Source organism: Oncorhynchus mykiss, chromosome 12 (genome assembly GCF_013265735.2).
Source record: "Oncorhynchus mykiss isolate Arlee chromosome 12, USDA_OmykA_1.1, whole genome shotgun sequence".
In the NCBI taxonomy this organism is placed as follows: Eukaryota; Metazoa; Chordata; class Actinopteri; order Salmoniformes; family Salmonidae; genus Oncorhynchus; species Oncorhynchus mykiss.
The window spans coordinates 38508795-38532611 of NC_048576.1; the positions used below are offsets into that span (position 1 = coordinate 38508795).

A 23817-nucleotide genomic window follows, 5' to 3' on the forward strand; every position below is an offset into this window, starting at 1 on the left:
GCAGTTAACCCACTGTTCCCAGGGCACCAAATCATGGATGACGATTAAGGCAGCCCCCCGCACCTCTCTGACTCAGAGGAAGAAGATACATTTCAGTTGAAGGCATTCAGTTGTACAACTGACTAGGTATCCCCCTTTCCTTAATGTGACCAAGAATAGACATTAACGAGGGACAGACTTCACATCATAAAGGCTCGCCACAGAGGATTGCAATGAAGACGATTTGTTATTGAGACAAGGATCTACAATGGGTTGCGTGCCCACCTTTAATGAAGAATGACAGTGAAGTAGATAGGACTAGAATAGAATGACTAGGGAAATAGAAAGCATTTAGTTAGGCATATAAGGATTACAGCTACAGATAATATTTTACTATGGCCATAAGACAAACCATTTTGTTGCTGTCACAGTCAAGTTTAAGATGAGTTAGTCTTGTGTAGCCTACCAGCCATGAAAGATCGTTTTTTTAAATTAGATTTTACTGCTCGCTTGAGTTACTTGATGTGGAAGAAAGTTCCATGTAGTCATGGCTCTAGGTAGTACTGTGCATTTCCCAGAATCTGTTCTGAACTTGGGGACTGTGAAGAGACCCCTGGTGACATGTCTTGTGGGGTATGTATGGGTATCTGAGCTGTGTGTTAGCTTTAAACATGGCAATACCTCTCACAGAGACAAGAAATCTCTGTATGTCAGAAGAGACTGACTTTTTCCACATTTTGTTAGGTTACAGTCTAATTTAAAACATATTTTTTTGTCAAATTCCTCATCAATCAAGTATTCAGACCCTTTACTCAGTACTTTGTTGAAGTACCCTTGAGTCTTCTTGGGTATGACGCTACAATACATCTGTATTTAGGGAGGTTTCTCCCATTCTTCTCTGCAGATCTTCTTGAGCTCTGTCAGGTTGGATGGAAAGTGTTGCTGCACAGCTATTTTCATGTCTCTCCAGAGATGTTTGATCGGGTTCAAGTCTGGGCTCTGACTGGACCACTCAAAGACATTCAGAGACTGTCCCGAAGCCACTCCTGCGTTGTCTTGGCTGTGTGCTTAGGGTCGTGGCCTGTTGGAAGGTGAACCTTCTCCCAAGTCTGAGGTTCTGAGCGCTCTGGAGCAGGTTTTCATCAAGGATCTCTCTGTACTTTGCTCTGTTCATCTTTCCCTCAATCCTGACTAGTCTCCCAGTCCCTGCCGCTAAAAAACATCCCCACAGCATGATGCTGCCAACAATATGCTTCACCGTAGAGATGTTGCCAGGTTTCCTCCAGATGTGACGCTTGGAATTCAGGACAAAGAATCCTGTTTCTCATGGTCTGAGAGTCTTTGGATGCCTTTTGTCAAACTCCAAGTGGGCAATTCCTTCGACCTCTTTGCTTGGTTTATGCTCTGACATACACTGCCAAGTGTGGGACCTTATATAGACAGGTGTGTGCCTTTCCAAAACATGTTCGATCAATTGAATTTAACACAGGTGGACTCCAATCAAGTTGTAGAAACATCTCAAGGATTACCAATGGAAACAGGATGCCCCTGAGCTCAATTTCGAGTCTCATAACTGAATTCTCAGAGTCTGAATACTTATGTAAATAAGGTATTTCTGGTTTTGTGTTTTAATACATTTGCAAAAATTCATAAAAAATCATTTTTCTCTTTGTCATTATGGGGTATTGTGTGTAGATTGCTGAGGAATTTCATTAATTTAATCCATTTTAGAATACGGCTGCAATGTAACAAAAATGTGGAAAAAGTCAAGGCACTGTACATGTTATTGATATTAGCCCTCTGTGTACATTTAAGGGCCAGCTGTGCTGCTCTTTTCTGTGCCACATTTAATTTGCCTATGTCCTTTCTTTGTGGCAGACCTCTCCCCATCTTAGCTACCGTTGCATCAATATGTTACAATCTAGAGTTACACCAAGCAGTTTAGTTTGTTTACTGTGAAATAGCATTTTATCTGGTCAAAAAGGAGGTTGATTGCTCAGCTGTTTCAACCAGTAAAGGTGCTTTGCTATTCTTGGGTAGAAAAATGACACACTGGGCACACACTTTGGATAGGGTACAGAAAAGGGCAAGCAAAATAGCAACAAAAACCAGATACTCCCCACTGACCCTTCCGCCACTAGAGTCGAGAAGAGAGCAAGCAGCAGTAAGATTGGTAACTGGGATGCACCAACCTGACCACCCTCTATGATCTCCTACCACAGAGAAGGGGAGACAGTACTTGCATAGTCCCCCTGAAACAAGAACCAACTGTCCAGCATCAACACAAGGACAAATAAGCTGAGCAATTCCACCATAGCCACTTCCATCAGACTTTTTAATAACCAAAAGTGACTTTTTTAACTGTCATTTCTTGTAAGATAGCATATTTGTTATTTACTGTAATATCTTGCATTTTTTTACGTATTTTCTAAATGTGCATTCTGCATAATTCAGTCTTGTCGACTGCAAGCATGAAGGCAATACATCTAATCAAATGATCTGTGTCTTCTGCAGTTGAATTACTTATTGATGTGGTCCCCGTGTCTGGACTTTGACTTGTTTTTTTACCTTCTGGTTCAGCCTGGTCTCATAGACTAGATGTAACATAGTAAAAGTAAAGCCGGGACACTTAAATAAGTATGATATGTTACGTTTGGTATGGTTACATAAGACAGTACGGTGGTTGGTCAGGGTGCATGGGTGGATTTTATTATAATTTATTTTATTTTATTTAACCTTTATTTAACTAGGCAAGTCAGTTAAGAACAAATTCTTATTTACAATGACGGCCTACCAAAAGGCAAATGGCCTCCTGCGGGGGCGGGGGCTGGGAATCAAAATATAAACATATTAAATAAAAATATAGGACAAAACACACATCACGACAAGAGAGACAACACAATACAACATAAAGAGAGACCTAAGACACAACATAGCATGGCAGCGGAGCTGTTGGCCGAGGTTGGAGTAGCCAGGAGCAAGGCATGGCCAGCCGTTGAGAAATGCTTGTTGAAGTTTTCGATAATCATGGATTTATCGGTGGTGACCGTGTTACCTAGCCTCAGTGCAGGAGCATGCTTATCTAAAATGGTGAGGAAGTTACTTTTAAAGAATGACCAGGCATCCTCAACTGACGGGATGAGGTCAATATCCTTCCAGGATACCCGGGCCAGGTCGATTAGAAAGGCCTGCTCACAGAAGTGTTTTAGGGAGTGTTTGACAGTGATGAGGGGTGGTCGTTTGACTGCGGATCCGTAGCAGATACAGGCAATGAGGCAGTGATCACTGAGATCCTGGTTGAAGACAGCAGAGGTGTATTTGGAGGGCCAGTTGGTCAGGATGACGTCTATGAGGGTGCCCTTGTTTACAGATTTAGGGCTGTACCTGGTGGGTTCCTTGATGATTTGTGTGAGATTGAGGGCATCTAGTTTAGATTGTAGGACTGCCGGGGTGTTAAGCATATCCCAGTTTAGGTCACCTAACAGAACAAACTCTGAAGCTAGATGGGGGCGATCAATTCACAAATGGTGTCCAGGGCACAGCTGGGAGCTGAGGGGGGTCGGTAACAGGCGGCAACAGTGAGAGACTTATTTCTGGAGAGAGTAATTTTTCGAACTGTTTGGGTATGGACCTGGAAAGTATGACATTACTTTGCAGGCTATCTCTGCAGTAGACTGCAACTCCTCCCCCTTTGGCAGTTCTATCTTGACGGAAAATGTTATAGTTGGGTATGGAAATCTCAGAATTTTTGGTGGCCTTCCTGAGCCAGGATTCAGACACGGCAAGGACATCAGGGTTAGCAGAGTGTGCTAAAACAAACTTAGGGAGGAGGCTTCTGATGTCGACATGCATGAAACCAAGGCTTTTTCGATCACAGAAGTCAACAAATGAGGGTGCCTGGGGACATGCAGGGCCTGGGTTTACCTCCACATCACCCGCGGAACAGAGGAGGAGTAGTATGAGGGTGCGGCTAAAGGCTATCAAAACTGGTCGCCTAGAGCGTTGGGGACAAAGAATAAAAGGAGCAGATTTCTGGGCATGGTAGAATATATTCAGGGCATAATGCGCAGACAGCGGTATGGTGGGGTGCGGGTACAGCGGAGGTAAGCCCAGGCACTGGGTGATGATAAGAGAGGTTGTATCTCTGGACATGATGGTTGTAATGGGTGAGGTCACCGCATGTGTGGGAGGTGGGACAAAGGAGGTATCAGGGGTATGAAGAGTGGAACTAGGGGCTCCATTGTAAACTAAAACAATGATAACTAACCTGAACAACAGTATACAAGGCATATTGACATTTGAGAGAGACATACAGCGAGGTATACAGTAATCACAGGTGTTGATTGGGAGAGCTAGCTAAAACAGTAGGTGAGACAACAACAGCTAATCAGCTAGCACAACAACAGCAGGTAAAATGGCGTTGACTAGGCAGAGAGGGTCGGATTAACTACACACAGAGCCTGAGTGCGGCTGGGGCCGACATAGTCTTTGACAGAGTCTAGAAAGGCAGATACGTCAGTAGTAGGACAGGCATTAACTGGTATAAACGTACCATAGAATTCTGAAACATATTTTGAAATATCTTTGGGGTTTTCATTTTCTTTGTCATCTATATTAAGCTTATGAATAGATGTAAATTCAGAATTTTTCTTTCTAAATTGTAAAAGTATTTTGTATTTCTTTCACCTTCCTCCAACCATCTCCTTCTTGATCTTACAAATGCCCCTTTTGCTCTCTCTTCATACATTCGGTCCATTTCTAGCTGCAAAGAGAATAACTGACACTTTCCTTCTTCATCAAGGTCATCCATAGAGTTTAGAGAAAGTATTTCCTTAACAAGTTTATCTTCCCTCAATCTTTTAAGTTTAGCAATTTCTTTGCCTCTCTTCATGGCTGTTTGTCTTATTTCATACTTCATTCATTCCCAATATTTCCCATAAGACTTAAATAGTTGGGCTTTCCTCCAATTGTCTTGTATAATATCTTTGGCATCCATCTTGAAATTATAATCTTCCAACAGTCTACTATTGAGTTTCCAATAACTCGGATTCGGTTTAACTTCAGATCCAATAATATTTAAAGATCAGAATTTAACTTCATGATCAGTAATAATTGATGGTTCAATTGATACCTTGACTAAAGAATTATCTAATGAATTAGAAATCAACCAGAAGTAATTTCTTGACTGTCTGGACATGTCCTTGTTACTCCAAGTGAATTCCTTTTTACCAGGACATTTAGATCTCCAGATATCTACTAATCCAAGACCAAGACATATGTTATTAAACTCAGGATTAGCAATGCTGGATCTGTTAGGAGGGGATATCTGTCAATCATTACATTAGATACAGAATTAAAATCTCCACCTAAGATAATTTTGATATCCTGAAATACACCTATAACTCTATTAATCTCTTCTTCAAATTCTTGAAATAATATCCTGTTGTTTTGTTTGTTTTTGGATGCATAAATATTCCCTAATAAAAAAAAATCACTGTTGAAATTTACTGTTAAAATTAACCAACGTCCAGAGTGGTGAGTCTTACTACTGATGACCTTCCCTTTAAATGCACCTCTTAAAACTGCTACACCTGCAGAGTGGTTGTTGCCATATGATAGCCAGATATCGTTACCCCATTGATTTTTCCAAAAAGATAGACAGGAAGAACAAGCATGAGTCTCTTGTAAAAAGTAAAAGTCTGCATTAAACCGTTTGCAATACAGGAAAATAGTCTTACGCTTGAGTAAATTACGAATTCCCCTGACATTAATTGAACAAAGAGATAAAGACATAAACTTCAACCAACAACCTTGTTATGCTAATATAAGCTTTTCCTAATGATATGTAAGTCAAAAGGATTTCCATCCCATTATTAACCTCTCTAACAAAAAAACAAACAAATATTGGTCATAAAGTTACCAAAGTATTATTTTTCTCACAAGGGGGTGACATTGTGTAGACTTTACAATAAGCAGGTATTCACCTTTAGTTAGTGTTTAGTTTACCAGTTCTCGGGTCAGTCTTTTCTCATTCATGTGTTTGTGTACATTTTTTATAATAAAAGGCTGCTTTTCACCTGGCAATCAATTTTTTGGCCTGACAGTTCTGTCCGAGTTAGACTCTGGCTCTCTCTCGAATGTATGATTTGGCCGCATTTCTTTCCCATCGATGATCACTCTTGCACAGATTAAAAATGCAGTTTTCCCTGCCTTTCGATTCGAGCTGCAGCCACCATCGGCCATAGTTTCTCTCTTGTGAATTTGACCAATGAGGTCAGATCCTCCGTGAACCTCAATTTTTGCTTGATGAGGAATTCACAATTCTTCGCTCGCCTCCAGAGACGATCCTGTGTAGATCTGTTGGTGAACCAGATGATTGTTGTCCTCGGTCTCTTGTCTTGATACTCGAGTCTCCCAAACGATAGATGATGTCTACATTTTCCATAGGTTCAGCTTTTGAATTGGGAATGATAGCTCCACAAATGTCAACAACTCTGCATTTGATGTCCGCACCCGCCTGCTCTGGAATTTCATGGAGCCTCAGGTTCCACCTGCGCTGGTATCTCTCCGCCTCATTCACCTTTTGCTCGAGTTCAGCCACCTTCTTTAAATTTTCCTGGCAGATAACTTCCACTTTCTTCATGTCACTTTTGAGGGATTTCACTTCTCCAAAGATAAAGTCAACAGATTTTTTAATGGCCCCAATTTTCATCGTATTCTCCCTAACCATGACCTCCAAGCCATTTGCCCTTTCATCTATCTTTGCTGTCAAAAGCATTACAATATTTCTTTGCATCTCAAGAAGTGACATACCCTCTTGGCCTCTCATCTTTTTCCCCTGGGGCTTGACTGGAGTGCTCACCACATTTTCATCACCCATTGCAGTATTTCCCCCCACAGTTACATTCTGAATGTCACCTCCTGACCTTAGTTCCTTTTTAGGTCTCTGTTTTAATTTGGTCAGGGCGTGAGTTGGGGTGGGCATTCTATATTTTTGTTCTATGTTTTGTATTTCTGCTTTTGGCCTGGTATGGTTCCCAATCAGAGGCAGCTGTCAATCGTTGTCTCTGATTGAGAACCATACTTAGGCAGCCTGTTTTCCCACTATGATTTGTGGGTAGTTGTTTTCTGTTTAGTGTTTCACCAGACAGGACTGTTTCGTTTCTTTCATTCACTTTGTTATTTTGTTTTGTGTGTTCAGTTCTAATAAATTAACATGGACACTTACCACGCTGCATATTGGTCCGATCCTTCCTACTCCTCCTCAGACGAAGAAGAAAACCGTTACAGAACTACCCACCACAAACGGACCAAGCAGCGTGGTAACCAGGAGCAGATGGTTCTGGACTCCTGGACTTGGGAGGAGATACTGGAAAGGCAAGGGACCCTGGGCACAGGCTAGGGAATATCGCCGCCCTAAGGCAGAGCTGGAGGCAGCGAAAGCTGAGCGGTATGAGGTAAGGCAGCGCAACAGGCACGAGAGGCAGCCCCCCAAAAAATGTTTGGGGGGGCACATGGGGAGATTGGCAAAGTCAGGTAGGAGACCTGAGCCGTGTTATGCGGTGAAGCGCACGGTGTCCCCAGTGTGCATGCATAGCGCGGTGCGCTACATCGCAGCCCCCCGCAAGTGCCATGCAAGAGTGGGCATCCAGCCAGGGCATGTTATGCCGGCCCAGCGTGTTTGGTCTCCGGTACACCAGATCTCCAGTGCTCACCCACAGCCCGGTTCAACCTGTGCCTGCACTCTGGAGTGTCCGGGCTAAAGTGGTCATCCAGCCTGGAGGAGTGGTGCCAAGGCTGCGCACCAGAGCTCCACAGCCCGGTCCATCCGGTGCCTCCTCCACGCACCAGGCCTCCTGTAGGTCTCCCCAGCCTGGTGGGTCCTGTGGCAGCCCCATGCACAAGGCTGTCTCTCAGTCTCCTCCCTCCAGGTTCTCCCTCCTGTCCGGAGCTGCCAGAGCCGCCCTCCTGTCCGGAGCTGTCAGAGCTGCCCTCCTGTCCGGAGCTGCCAGAGCTGCCCTCCTGTCAGGAGCTGCCAGAGCCGCCCGTCAGTCAGGAACTGCCAGAGCCGCCCGTCAGTCAGGAACTGCCAGAGCCGCCCGTCAGTCAGGAGCTGCCAGAGCCGCCCGTCAGTCAGGAGCTGCCAGAGCCGCCCGTCAGTCAGGAGCTGCCAGAGCCGCCCGTCAGTCAGGAGCTGCCAGAGCCGCCCGTCAGTCAGGAGCTGTCAGAGCCGCCCTTCAGTCAGGAGCTGCCAGAGCCGCCCTTCACTCCGGCGCCGCCGGAGTCTCCCGCCAGTCCGGCGCCGCCGGAGTCTCCCGCCTGTCCGGCGCCGCCGGAGTCTCCCGCCAGTCCGGCGCCGCCGGAGTCTCCAGCCTGTCCGGCGCCGCCGGAGTCTCCCGTCTATTCGGGGCCCACTACAAGGGTCCCCAGTCCGAGGTTGGCGGCGAGGGTCACCGCTCCAAAGGCGCCCCTTAAGTGGGCCAAGACTATGGTGGAGTGGGGTCCACGTCCCGCGCCAGAGCTGCCACCGTGGACAGATGCCCATCCAGACCATCCAAATAAATTCATAAAAAATCCTACAATGTGATTTTCTGGATTTTTTTTCTCATTTTGTCTGTCATTGTTGAAGTGTACCTATGATGAAAATTACAGGCCTCTCTCATCTTTTAAGTGGGAGAACTTGCACAATTGGTGGCTGACTAAATACTTTTTTGCCCCACTGCTAACCATACAAACGTACCATTTCAGACTCATTTTAGTGTTCCGGATTTACATTTACTGTTACATCTAGTCTATGAGACCTTGCTGGTACAACACAAACATCTAGCAACTAATTAGCAACTTTTCAACTACCTACTATTTTTTAGTTACTTTGCAACTACTTAGCATGTTATCTAAACCTTCTCCTAACCCTGACTTTAACCCTTTAAGCTAACTCTTCCCCTAACTCTAACCTTAACTCTTTTAGCTAACCCTTCCCCCAACCTTAACCCTTTAACCTAACTCCTAAACTTAACTTTAACTTTAACCCCAACTCCAACCCATAGCCTAGCTAATGTTAGCTAGATAGCTAACGTTAGCCATCTAGCTAGAATTTGTAACATATCATATGTTTTACAAATTCGTAACATATTGTACCTTTTTGCAAATTCAGAACACATATTACAAATTGTTATTCATAACATATCATACTAAATGGAGTGTCACGGATTTACGTACAGAATAATACTAAATGCTCTGAGACCAGGTTGCCTGGTTGGGTTGCTTCCACAGATCCTCTGTGATTTCCTCAATACTCATACACTTCCTCATGACAGCTCTGTCCATACACAACAACCTGGATCTCAGCTATTTGAAGTCCTCCTCCCCCTCTCCCGCTCTTTCTTTCTCTCTCAACCCCTGTCCCTCTTTACACACAAATAGCCTACTCTCCCTCACTCAGACTTTCTCTCGCCCATTCTCTCTCTCTCTCTCTCTTCATACTTGGCCGAGCTCAAAAGAAGGGGACATAACAGAATGAAAGGAGATGGATTTTTCAACGAGATGTGAGGGGAAAGGTGAAATTAGCAACTCTTAGCCTACGTTGCCCCTATGTGAAACGACAATCTTAATTGTTCAACAGAATGAATGAATAAGAGCGGCGTCTATCAACAAGGTAGGTTATGTAAACTGGCTTATTTTACCCCGGACGTTAGACTGGTTTTGTGGTGACTGAGAAATTACGGATAATATAAGTGGGGGAGTGGGTGATGTTACATAACACAGTGCACCGTTTCCCCTTTTTATCTTTCGTAAATTGTACAAGTGAACAAGAGTATCCAGTTATCATTGCAATGAAAAAGCAACAAGCTTTGAGTGTGAAGTCTCGTTTATAACATGCACTTGCCGCACGTGAAAAAGGAACAGTGGAACCTTATACAGATGGTTTCCACATGATCTCTTATCTATCCTTGCATTCTCATTTGTCAGACATTATTAACAGTAATTGAATAACGTGTGTGCTTTATCAGAAAAATCTGTCAAAAGAGTATTTCCATAGATCTGTGTTGGCTACTTAGCCTATAGGCCTATGTTCCACAGAATATTAATGAAGCACTTTATTTTCCTTGAGGTTTTGAACCTTTCTAATAATGTTAGTATACCATAAAACAAAAACATTTAACTATCAGTTATTGCATTTTCCATTAAATTGCGTCTTGTTCTTTCAAACACAGGCCTGACATTTTTTTAATGTTCTAGAATATAATCTTATTCTAGAATCAGCTTCTGTATAGAGAATACTTTCTCATTAAATTAGTGATCACGACAATAAGGCATTTTTGTCGTCAAAGCAAATGCTGAAGGGGCCAGCTTGGTGAAGCGTTGTTGCTAATGAAGCGATACCTATTATTTTCTGGATAAGAGCTCCCTCCATCTCCATGGCGACGTGGAGATCTTACATTCATAACCATGGAGTGTGCGCGCAGCTTTCTCGCTTGAAGGGGATCGGTTCGATGGCAGGACAAAGCGAAAGGTAGAGGAGCCCTCTACCTTGCGGAAGAAAAGATAAACGATAGGATCTGTTTTGGGGACGAAAAGGGGAACAATTCTGAGACACAAGTCATCTTCATAGGAAAGGAGCCGGTGAGTGAACTGAGTAAGGTTAGACTATTGTTTAAGAACAATGCCTGTTGCTTGCTACCCTATCCTGGGAAATGTCTTTTTTTTTAGGCTATAGGTCTAGCCTCCAGACTGTTGCCTTTCTGCAGCAGCGCAGCCCAGTGGGCATACGATGTGGTTGAAATAATGGTCGGGGAAGTCTTATTACCAGATCGCAACCAAACGTTTTTTTGACGTCATGAAAAATACATATTATTTTGGGTGATATCTGTTTTTTGGTTGAAATCTGATTGAACTACTGACCAGTTATCTAAATGCTACTCAATTAAAAGACACCAATCTATATAAGCATGTGCATAGTGTTTGTAAGCCATGCACCCAGTGCAAATAAGACATTAGAACCATTACAAGTATTACAGTTGGAGTAATGTTTTTTTTCCAGAAGTGTTTGCATGATTCAGCTCAGCACATTTGGCAAACAACAGCTGGCAGAAGGCACCAAAGCAGGTTAGGGTCTCGTGGCATACTGTACCCAGTCAACATGCTGGGCTCGGCCCTATTCCATTTTGACACTCTGCATGGACTCGGTGGGCTTCATGCAGGCCAAGCTTTTCCAGAGTCTGGCAGAATGATATTACTCTGGGCTCCGGTTAATGGTACTCTGGCCGAGTCCACTTCAGCTTATCCAGCCCAATTCACTTTTTTCAGGAGTAGGGTCATTTGAAGTTTTTATTCAGCAGGTAATGAAATACCAATTTTAAAAATAACAAAGAATTGTGATATTTCACCTCCAGGTCGTCAAATTTGATAGGTCATTAAAAGCTAACATTAGTGACAGTCTCTGCGGTCCTATAGCTATCAGAAATGATCCCTAAATTATAGAATCTACGATGCTATAAATGCTTTTGCTTTTACTACAGGCTATGGCAGTGTTTTTCATAGTTGCAGGCCACCCAATTGAAAAGTGCACATTCACTTCCATAACATTTGTTCTTGGCTACCAGCATGTAAGATAAATATGCACAATAATACAAAAATGCGGTAAACCTGCAGTACATTGAAATAATTGTTGTTTAATGAATGATATCTGGTAGCTTGCTGTGTGTGTTGGCTTCTAATGATAATCTTTTGTTGATGTTAATTGCAATATTTATTGTAGTTTTCTGTACATTTTCTTCTGTTCCACTGAATGCAATTTGCTGTTCTATTATGACTAACTACATTTGCTTTCAGAATTTAACAAATAACACATAGGCCTATGTCTTTCATTGCAATATCCTACTACAATCCACCAGGATTTACAAAACCCTATTGTTATCCCATTTATTTCCATCAATAATTACAAAAGCATTATTGCACCTGAATTTGACCCTGAGAATATAACAATTGTCTTTTCCCTTAAAGCTTTTAAGCAATTAACATAATGCATGCAGTAATTTTATTTTAATTTCAGTAACTAAGTAAGGACGTAGGCATATCAATTCCAGCTAAAACTTGGATTGGAATCTGTGCCTCGCGCAGCAATAGATCTGTGAGCGCAGGCAGCCTGCTTGCTTGAGCATATTGCTCGAGCGTCAACATTCCATACAGCATGTTGGGACAAAGTGCCCAGTAGGCTACACAACAACATCACTGGGAAACAACATCAGTTTCTCGGAATGTACACAAAAAAATGTAAAAGATTAGACTGCTAAGTGGTAGTCCCTGTTCTCCTGCATTCTTGTTTTATTTTAAAGCGGCGGTTTGTTGGGGAGAAGAACATCAAGAAAAGTGTTGCTAGCTAGCTGGCTAGTTTTAGCTAGCTAATGTTAGCTCCCTGGCTAATCCTCCATGGACATGGTAAGTTAAAATTGTTACCTGTTGTAGCTAGCTAGCTAACATTTTGATATCTGTTTAGTTAAAGTGGAATTGTCAGCTTTTTAACTACTTTGCAGATGTGAAACAAACAGACAATCATAATATCATCCCAAAATCGAAAATGTCCAGTTTATGCTACAGAACCAACTTTATAAAAGGTTTTAAAAATAGGTTATATTTGCCGTAACATTTCATGATGTACACTAAGGCATTGTTGGCAGAATAGATGGATGCAGTTCAATGCATGATTAATATAATTCACCAATGCATTTCTTGGTACTCCAAAAAATATTACGATCAGGTTTAAATCACAGCTGGCCTGGTACATAGTTTGCTGCTTCCATTTGGGATGCACTGTTTCAGTTTCAATTGCTCAATATTTAGGACAAAAACAAATGAATGTAACTAAGGCTGGTAATGTCAATACAATCAAACTAGCAAGGGCAATGATCACAAGTCAGTCATAATGTGGCTAATAGGCTGGCATATCTATTTACGTAGCAAGCTAAATGTTAGCTAGATAGCTAGCTGCTAGGAGGATGTCATGTCATGTCATTGGAGGAGTGGGTGAGTGAGTGACTTTTCCCCCTCATATAATTTTTCGGTGACTATACTGTACACAGCTAGAGATGCAGGTGAACGACTGTTATCCCGTTAGCATATCGCTTGCGTTCGCAAATTCACTCTGGCTATTTACTCCGATTTCAGAGCAATCTCGCTAAGTGTGGCAGAGTGCAGAATAACTGATGAATTTACGAAGCGCAACACCCACTGAACATGACCGACCAGTGTCAGTAAACGTAAGAAAATAAATGAATAGTTAGTCATGAACGCTCTAGATAACATGTAAACAGCTTGACCAGCTTTGCTAGGGCGAGTAAAATGGTCAGTAAGGTGTTCTCTCGTTTGTGTCTAGAAGTAGCTAGCTAGCAAGCTAGCCAACTTTAGCCAGTTAGCTTTGGGAACTTGGTTGGGACAAGCATGTATTGTTAGCAGGCAAGCTGAAGAAGGAGGAGTAGGCTACAATTCCCCACTGTTTATCAGTGCAATTTTGACTGTCAATTAAATGAAAAAGTTTGAGAGAGTTTATCTAATGTTCCTTCGTTAGATTTTAGCTCATCTTTCTATGGCTAGCATTAGTTGTTGATTTTTTTGTTGATGTGCATAACTGAGGGAGAGAAAGCCTAACTTTTCATGGTTGTTTGATCAATAGGACTGTTAAGTTCCCAAATGTAAGAGGACTCCCAAGTGGTATTGACATATTTGCAGAAATAGTTTCCATTAGCCAGTATTAGCTGGCTTTTGGCAGATAAAAAAAATAGAAAAGCAGATAAACAAAATTGGTACTGGCCAATTGTCTGGGAGAAGAAAAAATCCCATTGTGAAATAATGCTTTTTATCCTATTCATTGATGTTAATACCAGTCGATGTAAATACACTTGACCAGTCATGCTTATAGCATACAGATACAGACCCTTAGAGCGGAAAATCTGTCAGACAGCGCGACAGCTACAGTATCTCAAACCACTTTGTAATGAGCTGGAGGCAGTATGCATTTTGAAAACATATATTTAATGGTTGCTTCAAAGTACCTTGCTTCAAAGTAACCCAGCCAAAATCAGACCATATCCGTGGAGGCAATTATTTTATATAAACTTTCTTTCATTGTCCAGTAGCCAAATGCACAATCCTAGCACCCCATGTTCGTTGTTGTATATCAGATCTCCCCTCTTTCTAAATTTAGAAATTATATTTTAATCTCTGTCACATGAAATGTCTTGTTGGCATCAGAATTCGGTAAGAAGGACCGCGCATCGTTGCATCCTCAACTTGCAGGTTCTGTTAAGATGAATTACCATAATCTAAATGTGATTTCTGTCATTCTGAGTACCTTGGGTCGATGTCCTAATCAGGTTACGCATCCAATGCATACAGGTCTGGTAAATTTCTCAAATGTTAAAATGCTGCCGGTCAAATGTCCGGAGCCACATTTTCGTATTGGAGAGAGGGGGAGAGAGATGATGATGATGATCACAAAAACATATTGAAAAGATTTTCATCATGTCAACATTGTGTCATGCCAGCTGTGTGTGTGTGTGTGTGTGTATGAGAGAGAGAGAGAGAGAGAGAGAGAGAGAGATATTTTAAGATATCCTAATTCTTGAAACATATGGAAGTGAAGTTTTTCTTGATTCATCAGGGATACTTGTATTTTGTATTTGACAATACAATACATTTTGTCTATCCCAGCTCCCCCTCAACACTCATTCTAACGTTACAACTCTCAACTGCCTTTTTCAATTCTTGGTTTTCTTTTTTGCAGGAATCTTCTAGCTTGGATGGCAGGATAGAGGAGGGAACAAAAGGAAGGAGTACAGAAGTTATCCTAACTAAGAAATGTACGTAAATAGCCTATGTTTTGCTGTCTATCTCTCTCTCGATCTCTCTCCGTATGTCTGCCTGACTGACAGATTGCTGAGGGGCAATGTAATAGAATGTACTTTCTATGCTAAGTCTAACTTAGTGAAGACCTTAGGTAATGGTTAATCGTGATTTGTCTCTGTCTTTACAGTTCCTGAAAAATGTCAATGACCTGATGCATGTCCTCTACAGCAGTGCTTGGCCACACACCTTGTGGAAAGGAGAGAGCAGCACCACCACTCCTTAAATCAATAGTCAAGTTTTGTGGGGTTTTTTCTTTTTTTTTCTTCTGTTTGATACTCTGATCTTCAATGTGTATTGATTCCTACTAGCCAGCTTTGTAAGAGCTAGGTTTGTACTAGCTATGCTAATGATCATTACAGTTTTTTTCTCTGCATCAGGAGAGAAACTGGATTCCCCAAGAGAAAAAAGATGCCATCTAGTACCTAAAAGGGTTAATCAAAAAAAGTGCCATCTAGAACCTAAAAGGGTTCTCAGCTGTCACCGTGAAGAAAATTATGGAGGTTTTTACATATTTTTACTGACCAGAATATTAATTATTTTTCTGGCCATGATACCAGTTGGTCATAATTGTGACCTCTATCTGACCAGCTGGTCATAGTTTTGACCACTATTATGTGCTATATTATGTACTGGTCATAGTTAAGACCTCATCATAACCTGGTAATGACCACCTGACTACAGCTTATTACCAACCCTAAAAAGTATTGTAGAGGAACAAGTTGGATATTGAAAACATTTCATATTTATATTTGTTTACATAGGCACCAATTAAAGTTTAATACTGGGAAACAGACGATATAATGGCCCATTGTATTATTTTTTATTAATGATTAATAAGAGTGGTGTGATGGGGTAGATCCTCATCAATTCCACCGTCCGCAACCACAGGGCTCTCCAGACAATGGTGTGGTCAGCCCAATGCATGCCTGCCCTCCAGGACATCTACAGCATCCGGGGTCACAGAATGGCCAAGAAGATTATCAAGGACCTCAGCTACCCGAGCCACGGCCTGTTTACCCCACTACCATCTAGAAGGCAGGAAATGTAATTAGCGACAAAACACCATTCTCAAAAGCGCACCGCATGAGAATGGGGAGATCTAAAGATGCATCAACTGGGTTACTGATTTGACTAGGATTATGCCTTTGGCTGCTGGACAATAAAATAACATTGATTTGAAAACCAATAGATAATGCTGGTTTCAATGGCATATAAAGTGTTTATATAATAATAATTCCCCCAACATGTCTATGATCGTATTTTGGCTTGGCTAGGCTAGGCTACTTTAAAACAAGATATGATATGCTTCATAAAATGACATGAAACATCCAGGTTTTAAACAATTAAGATTATGGTTAAATAGTTTCAAAATGCTAACCGCCTCCGCTCAGATTCAAGGTAAAATGAAATGTTATTTGTCACATGCTTCGTAAACAACAGGTGTGGACTAACAGTGAAATGCTTACTTACGGGCCCTTCCCAACAATGCAGAGAGAAAGAAAATAGATAAATTATAGAAAGGTTAAACATCTAATTACAAAAGTAATAATAGATACACTATGAATATAGATAACTTGGCTATAGACAATGGGTACCAGTACCGTGTCGATGTGCAAGGGTACGGGGTACTGTAGATATGTACATATAACTAGGAATAAAGTCACAGATAGTAAACAGCAGCAGCACCGTATGTGATGAGTCAAAAAAAGTATGCAAAAAGGGTCAATGCAGACAGTCCGGATATCTATTTGGTTAACTATTTAACTAACTGTTTAGCAGTCTTATGGCTTTGGGGTAGAAGCTGTTCAGGGTCCTGTTGGTTCTAGACTTCTGTACTGCTTGCCATTGATGAACGTGAAGCTCTCGACCCACTCAACTACAGCCCCGTTGATGTTGCTTTTCTCGAAGCAAGGCATTTAGCTTGTCTGGAAGGCTTGTGTAATTGGGCAGCTCGCAGCTGGGTTTCCCGTTGTAATCCATGATAGTTTACAAGTCCTGCCACATCCGAGGAGCATCAGGGCCAGAATCAGCTTGAAGGATTAGGATAGGATAGGATTCAATCTTAGTCCTGTATTGATGCTTTGGCTGTTTGGTGGTTCATCCAAGGGCATAGCGGGATTTCTTATAAGCGTCCGGGTTAGTGTCCTGATCTAGGGTGTAATCATTAGTCAATCTACTGTGTAAGTCTATGGAAGGGGGTGACAACCACGCGCCTCCTAGGTTTTGTATAAAGTACATTTACCTAGAGGAGAACGGAAACTAGCTGTCCTCTGGCAAGTATTAATGAGGCCGGTGACCGACGTGGTAATTTCCTCAATGCCATCGGGCGAGTCCCGGAACATATTCCAGTCTGTGCTAGCAAAACAGTCGTGTAGCTTAGCATCTGCTTCATCGGACCACTTCCGCATTGAGCTCATCACTGGTACTTCCTGTTTGAGTATTTGCTTGTAAGCAGGAATAAGAAAGATAGAGTTATGGTCTGATTTGCCAAACGGAGGGCGAGGGAGAGCTTTGTATGCGTCCCTGTGTGTGGAATAAATGTGTTCAATAGTTTTTTCGTTTCTAGTTGCAGAAGTGACTTGCTGGTAAAAATTAGGTAAGACAGTTCTGTTTCCTGCATTAACCCTTTGATGTGTACTAACCAGAACAACCTTCTAAAATGTATTTTACACACATTATATGTGTCCATTATAATCTATGCAAGAATCGGAATGCATGAAATGTCACCAGTACTTAAAACTGTAAATAAAAAATGTATTACCACACAAACCAATTTCTGATGGTGATTTATTGATACAAGTGGCCCGTGCCGGTATTATGAAAACAATACTGAGGATTTGTCACCACAGATGGTCTGTTTAAGTTTCTACCATTGTAGCTAGATGGAGTAGCTAGGCCAAGAACAGCTCTCTTTTTTTAAATGTATTTTTTTACCTTTATTTAACTAGGCAAGTCAGTTAAGAACAAATTCTTATTTTCAATGACGGCCTAGGAACAGTGGGTTAACTGCCTGTCAGAACAATAGATTTGGGGATTTGAACTTGCAACCTTTCAGTTACTAGTCCAACGCTCTAACCACTAGGCTACCCTGCCACCCCTAGGGGTCATGTCGGAGACAACGGTTGTTGACAACTGTAGCATTGTAGTTAAGCCTATCCCGAACCCTCTTCCTAACCTTAACCTCATTCTCGTAACCTCCTATGTTAATTTACCTAACCTGCTGCTTTAGTTATCCTAACCTGACACATTAATTACATTAACCTGCTATGTAAACAAACTATCTGGAGACAAAGCATCAGTATCACCACACCAGCCAATCACATCACCCCTAACACTCACTTGGAAACCATTCAGTCAAAAAAGCAGAAATTCTGGAGATTTTTGTCCATTCTGACAATGATTCTGACTATGACAGTGAGGAATCAGATTCTGACACTGACAGCGAGGAGGAGGAGCAGCAGCCCCCGCCCCCCACCTTGTGGCCAGTGAGAACCCTGATTCTGAGGACACCTTGTCCATCGACAAAGTCCCAGGTCCCTCTGAAGATGCTGGTGGTTTTGGAGGCACACCAAAAGTGGGTGAAGTACGGAAGTCTGTGGTAGCTGGAAGGCCTCCTGCCATTTCACTCCTCCTGGCCCTGTTGTTGGCTTTGATAAGCCAGTCTGGAGTGCAAAGCCCCTTGCCATCTCCCTCTGAGGCAGAATGCTTCAAGCTGATTCTGACAGGGGATCTGGTGGGAGACAGTGTTGGAGACCAATTGCTATGCCTTGGAGCTACAGGAGAAGAGACAACCACGGGGAAGGTGGACCACCTGACAGGAAAGAGAACAATCAAACCAGACTGTGTGCTTGACTTTAATCGCAAAATGGGGGCAGTGGATAAAGCGGACATGATAAACAGCTTTGTGACATGCACTCGGAAAACCACCAAGTGGTATAAGAAGATATTTTTCCATCTGATCTACACTGCTGTCCTCAATGGCCACATAGTTCACCGCCATCTAACATCTAGATGATTACTGAACAACGTTTTTTGTAATTGGACAGTTCACATACAAATCAAATGCAGTTCTATTATGCAATTATATTGACAATATCTCACCCACCTCTCCCTCATCATCCTCTCCACTCCCTCAACTTCCCTACTCCCTCTCCAAACAGTATGTTGCTAGCATACAAAAGCTGACCTCAATCTTCTGCACGTGTTCAGTTCCAGTTATGATGTTGGCAAGTTTTGTTCAATACTGTATGTATGTGGCTTCTGAAAGTACAGAATAAAGAGGAATTATTAGTAATTAGAATAAAATATATTCAATAAAACAATATTACAATAACTGAAGAGCTCCACAAGGGCTTCACAATGGGGCAGGGCAGACCTATGCAGACCAAATTAATACACAGGACAATGCAATGGTCATGATAAGGCCAAGGCAGCTTCCAAGGATACAACACAAGCTAATACTTCTTTGGAGAAATTACCATTGTTTTACAGAACTAATATAAAAATATAACTACATAAGCACAATTGAGTATAACACCATAAAGTTTATGAAATCAATACATCACTTGTCTGCAGTTATAAATGAATACACAAATAATACATTATGCGCCATATATAAATATGGTGTGCTACAGTAGAAATGACATAACATGTTACACAGAAACTGTTTTATGATAAGGTAATACGGCACTTACTTTGACAGGGATGCATAGTAATTATTATTAAGGAAAACAATGAAGGCAATTATTTAACTAGGCAAGTCAGTTAAGAACAAATTCTTACGTTCAATGACAGCCTAGGAACAGTGGGTTAACTGCCTGTTTTGACTGGAGATGTGCAAATGGCTGCATACTTGACCTGAGGAGACACTGTTGGAGTGCTTGGGCTATCATCGAAGAGAGAAGTTTCATCTAGCTAATCCTCACCTTACATTAGCATGGCATGTCTCAAACATTAGTTGAAATTGCGTGGTAAATAGTGTGGTGGTAAATAGATAGCTACGAAAAATATAGATGAAAACTCTCCTGGTAAATAGTATGGTCTACAGCTTATCATGAGGTAAAAGGCTCTTCTGATTTTCAGAAGCTCTTTTCGGTCAAAGGAAACGATGACAGAAACATTATGTTAAAAAAAAGTTCAGATCAGCGCCTAAAAAACACAAAATAGCAGAATTGGTAAGGAGCCTGTAAAATGGCCCCTATACATTACAGCACCATTCTCCTTTATCACAGGTGAGTGATGTGCAGTGCGCAACAGGCACTGTCCTTCACTCTCCAATCTTGTAACCATTTGATCTGAATGAACCCTACCTCAAGTATGTATGTCGACAGAATCAAGCCTTTAGACATGAATGTTAATTATCCTTCATTAGATATATTTTTTTTATATAGGACTCGATTTTCCCATGATGTCAAGCAAAGAGGCACTGAGTTTGGAGGTAGGCCTTGAAATATATCCACAGGTACACCTCCAATTGATGTCAAATTATGTCAATTAGCCTATCAGAAGCTTCTAAAGCCATGACATAATTTTCTGGAATTTTCCAAGCTGTTTAAAGGCACAGTCAACTTAGTGTATGTAAACTTCTTACCCACTGGAATTGTGATAAAGTGAATTATAAGTGAAATAATCTGTCTGTAAACAATTGTTTGAAGAATGACTTGTGTCATGCACAAAGTAGATGTCCTAACCGACTTACCAAAACTATAGTTTGTTAACAAGACATTTGTGGAGTGGTTGAAAAATGAGTTTTAATGACTCCGACCTAAGTATATGTAAACTTCCAACTTCAACTGTACATGTGAGAGTTTGAGTGAGTTTGAGTGAGTGACAGGGAGAATGAGCAAGAGAGAAATAGGAGAAACTACATGACTCACCGAGGGAGGTGTCTGTTGAATTATATATTATAATTATAAATGATATACCCTAATTAGCCTACTCCTGTCTATTTTTGTCTCACCTTCTCGTAAGCCTATTATATGGACAATGTCGCTTTTATTGATCTGTTTGTCAGAGTCAACAGTGTAGGCTACCCTGTAATTTGACGTCTGCTAACGTCTCCAGCCATACAGTGCATTCGAAAAGTGAAGAGGCGACTCCGGCATGCTGGCCTTCTAGTCAGAGCTGCAAAGAAAAAGCCATATCTCAGACTGGCCAATAAAAATAAAAGATTAAGATTGGCAAAAGAACACAGACACTGGACAGAGGAACTCTGCCTAGAAGGCCAGCATTCCAGAGTCACCTCTTCACTTTTGATGTTGAGACTGGTGTTTTGCAGGTACTATTTAATGAAGCTGCCAGTTGAGGACTTGTGAGGTGTCTGTTTCTCAAACTAAACACTATAATATACTTGTAATTTTGCTCAGTTGTGCACCGGGGCCTCCAACTCCTCGTTCTATTCTGGTTAGAGACAGTTTGCACTGTTTTGTGAAGGGAGTAGTATACAGCGTTGTATGAGATCTTCAGTTTCTTGGCAATTTCTCGCATGGAACAGCCTTCATTTCTCAGAACAAGAATAGACTGATAAGTTTCAGAAGAAAGTTATTTGTTTCTGGCCATTTCGAGCCTGTAATCAAACGCACAAATGCTGATGCTCCAGATACTCAACTAGTCTAAAGAAGGCCATTTTTGTTGCTTCTTTAATCAGAACAACAGTTTTCAGCTGTGCTAACATCATTGCAAAAGGGTTTTCTAAAACGACAAACTTGGATTAGCTAACACAACTTGCCATGGCAACACATGAGTGATGGTTGCTGATAATGGGCCTCTGTACGCCTATGTAGATATTCCATTACAAATAGTTTCCAGATACAATAGTCATTTACAACATTAACAATGTCTACACTGTATTTCTGATCAATTTTAGGTTATTTTTATGGTCAAAAATGTAGCTTTCCTTTCAAAAACAAGGACATTTCTAAGTGACCCCAAACTTTTGACCGGTAGTGTACGTCTCGTGTTTAAGCCATTGAATTGCGACTCCACTTTGTCTCTATACTAACACTTTGCTTGTTTGATTGCCTTATGGAGGGAATAACTACACTGTTTGTATTCGGTCATGTTTCCAGTCGCCTTTCCATGATTAAATGCGGTGGTACGTGCTTTCAGTTTTGCCCGAATGCTGCCATCAATCCACGGTTTCTGGTTAGGGAAGGTTTTAATAGTCACAGTGGGTACAATATCTCCTATACACTTCCTTATAAACTCCCTCACTGACTCAGTGTATACGTCAATGTTATTGTCTGAGGCTACCAGGAACATATCCCAGGCCACGTGATCGAAGCAATCTTGAAGCGTGGAATCCGATTGGTCAGACCAGAGTTGGATAGACCTAAGCACGGGCACTTCCTGTTTTAGTTTTTGGAGCAACAAGATGGAGTCATAGTCAGATTTGCCAAAAGGAGGGCGGGGGAGGACCTTGTATGCATCGTGGAAGTTAGAGTAGCAGTGGTCGAGTGTGTTACTCACTCGTGTACTGCAATTGATATGCTGATTGATATCAGATTAGTTTGTTAAAGTCCCCGGCTACAATAAATGAAGCCTCAGCATATATGGTTTCCAGTTTGCATAAAGTCCAGTGAAGTTCCTTGATGGCCATGTTGGTATCCGTCTGCTAACTGCTAAACGGCCGGGCCCTGGTCTGCTAACTGTTAGCTTGCCTGCCCGGTCGGCTAATTGCTTTCTTGCTAACCAGGTCTGCTAACTGCTAGCTTGCCTGCCCAGTCTGCTAACTGCTAGCCCTTGCTAACTGCTTGCTTGCTAACCCGGTCTGCTAACTGCTAGCTTGCCCTGGTCTACTAACTGTTAGCCCATGCTAACTGCTTGCTTGTTAACCCGGCCTGCTAACTGCTAGCTTGCCCTGGTCTACTAGCTGCTAGCTTGTTTAGCTCCGGCCTACTAACTGTTAGCTTGTTAGCCTGCTAACTGTCTGAATCGCCGTGTCCCCAGCCAGCCCAACCACTCACTGGACCCATATGTTCACTTGGCTATGCATGCCTCTCTCTAATATCAATATGCCTTGTCCATTACTATCCTGGTTAGTGATTACTGTCTTATTTCACTGTAGAGCCTCTAGCCCTGCTCAATATGCCTTAACCAACCATGTTGTTCCACCTCCTACATATGCGATGACATCACCTGGCTTAAACATCTCTAGAGACTATATCTCTCTCTTCATTACTCAACGCCTAAGTTTACCTCCAATGTACTCACATCCTACCTTACCTTTGTCTGTACACTATGCCTTTAATCTATGCTATCGTGCCCAGAAACCTGCTCCGTTCCTCTGGTGATGTGGAGGTTAATCCAGGTCCTGCAGTGCCTAGCTCCACTTCCACCCCCCAGGTGCTCTCATTTGTTGACTTCTGTAAACGTTAAAGCCTTGGTTTCATGCATGTTAACATTAGAAGCCTACTCCCTAAGTTTGTTTTACTCACTGCTTTAGCACACTCTGCCAACCCAGATGTCTTAGCCGTGTCTGAATCCTGGCTTAGGAAAACCACCAAAAACCCTGAAATCTCCATTGCTAACTATAACGTTTTCCGCCAAGATATAACTGCCAAATGGGGCGGTGTTGCAATCTACTGCAAAGATAACCTGCAGAGTTCTGTATTACTTTCTAAGTCTGTACCCAAACAATTTGAGCTTCTACTTCTAAAAATTCACCTTTCCAGAAACAAGTCTCTCACTGTTGCCGCTTGCTATAGACCTCCCTCTGCCCACAGCTGTGCCCTCGATACTATATGTGAACTGATTGCCCCCCATCTATCTTCTGAGCTCGTGCTACTAGGTGACCTAAACTGGGACATGCTTAACACCCCGGCCATCCTACAAACTAAGATTGATGCCCTCAATCTCACACAAATTATCAATTAACCTACCAGGTACAACCCCAAATCAGTAAACACGGGCACCCTCATAGATGTCATCCTAACTAAT

The 23817-nt window shown here is 41.9% G+C and overlaps 1 protein-coding gene across 3 annotated transcripts in view; it reads left to right on the forward strand.

The window, feature by feature from the left end:
• Positions 1 to 9273: 9273 nt before the first annotated feature.
• Positions 9274 to 23817, forward strand: part of kcnj6 (potassium inwardly rectifying channel subfamily J member 6) — a 109215-nt gene continuing 94671 nt past the window's right edge. Inside the window, exons 1-4 of one of the 3 annotated variants that reach the window (XR_002475645.2) lie at positions 9274 to 9634; positions 12315 to 12417; positions 14759 to 14834; positions 15008 to 17650. Coding sequence is in view for 1 of the 3 variants with exons in the window: in XM_021623705.2 (XP_021479380.2) it covers positions 9607 to 9634 (28 nt within the window). In the remaining 2 variants the exon portion in view is untranslated. Of the gene's footprint in view, positions 9635 to 12314; positions 12418 to 14758; positions 14835 to 15007; positions 17651 to 23817 lie in introns of those variants that run through there. The other 2 variants (XR_005034972.1, XM_021623705.2) reach the window with 2 other exon arrangements.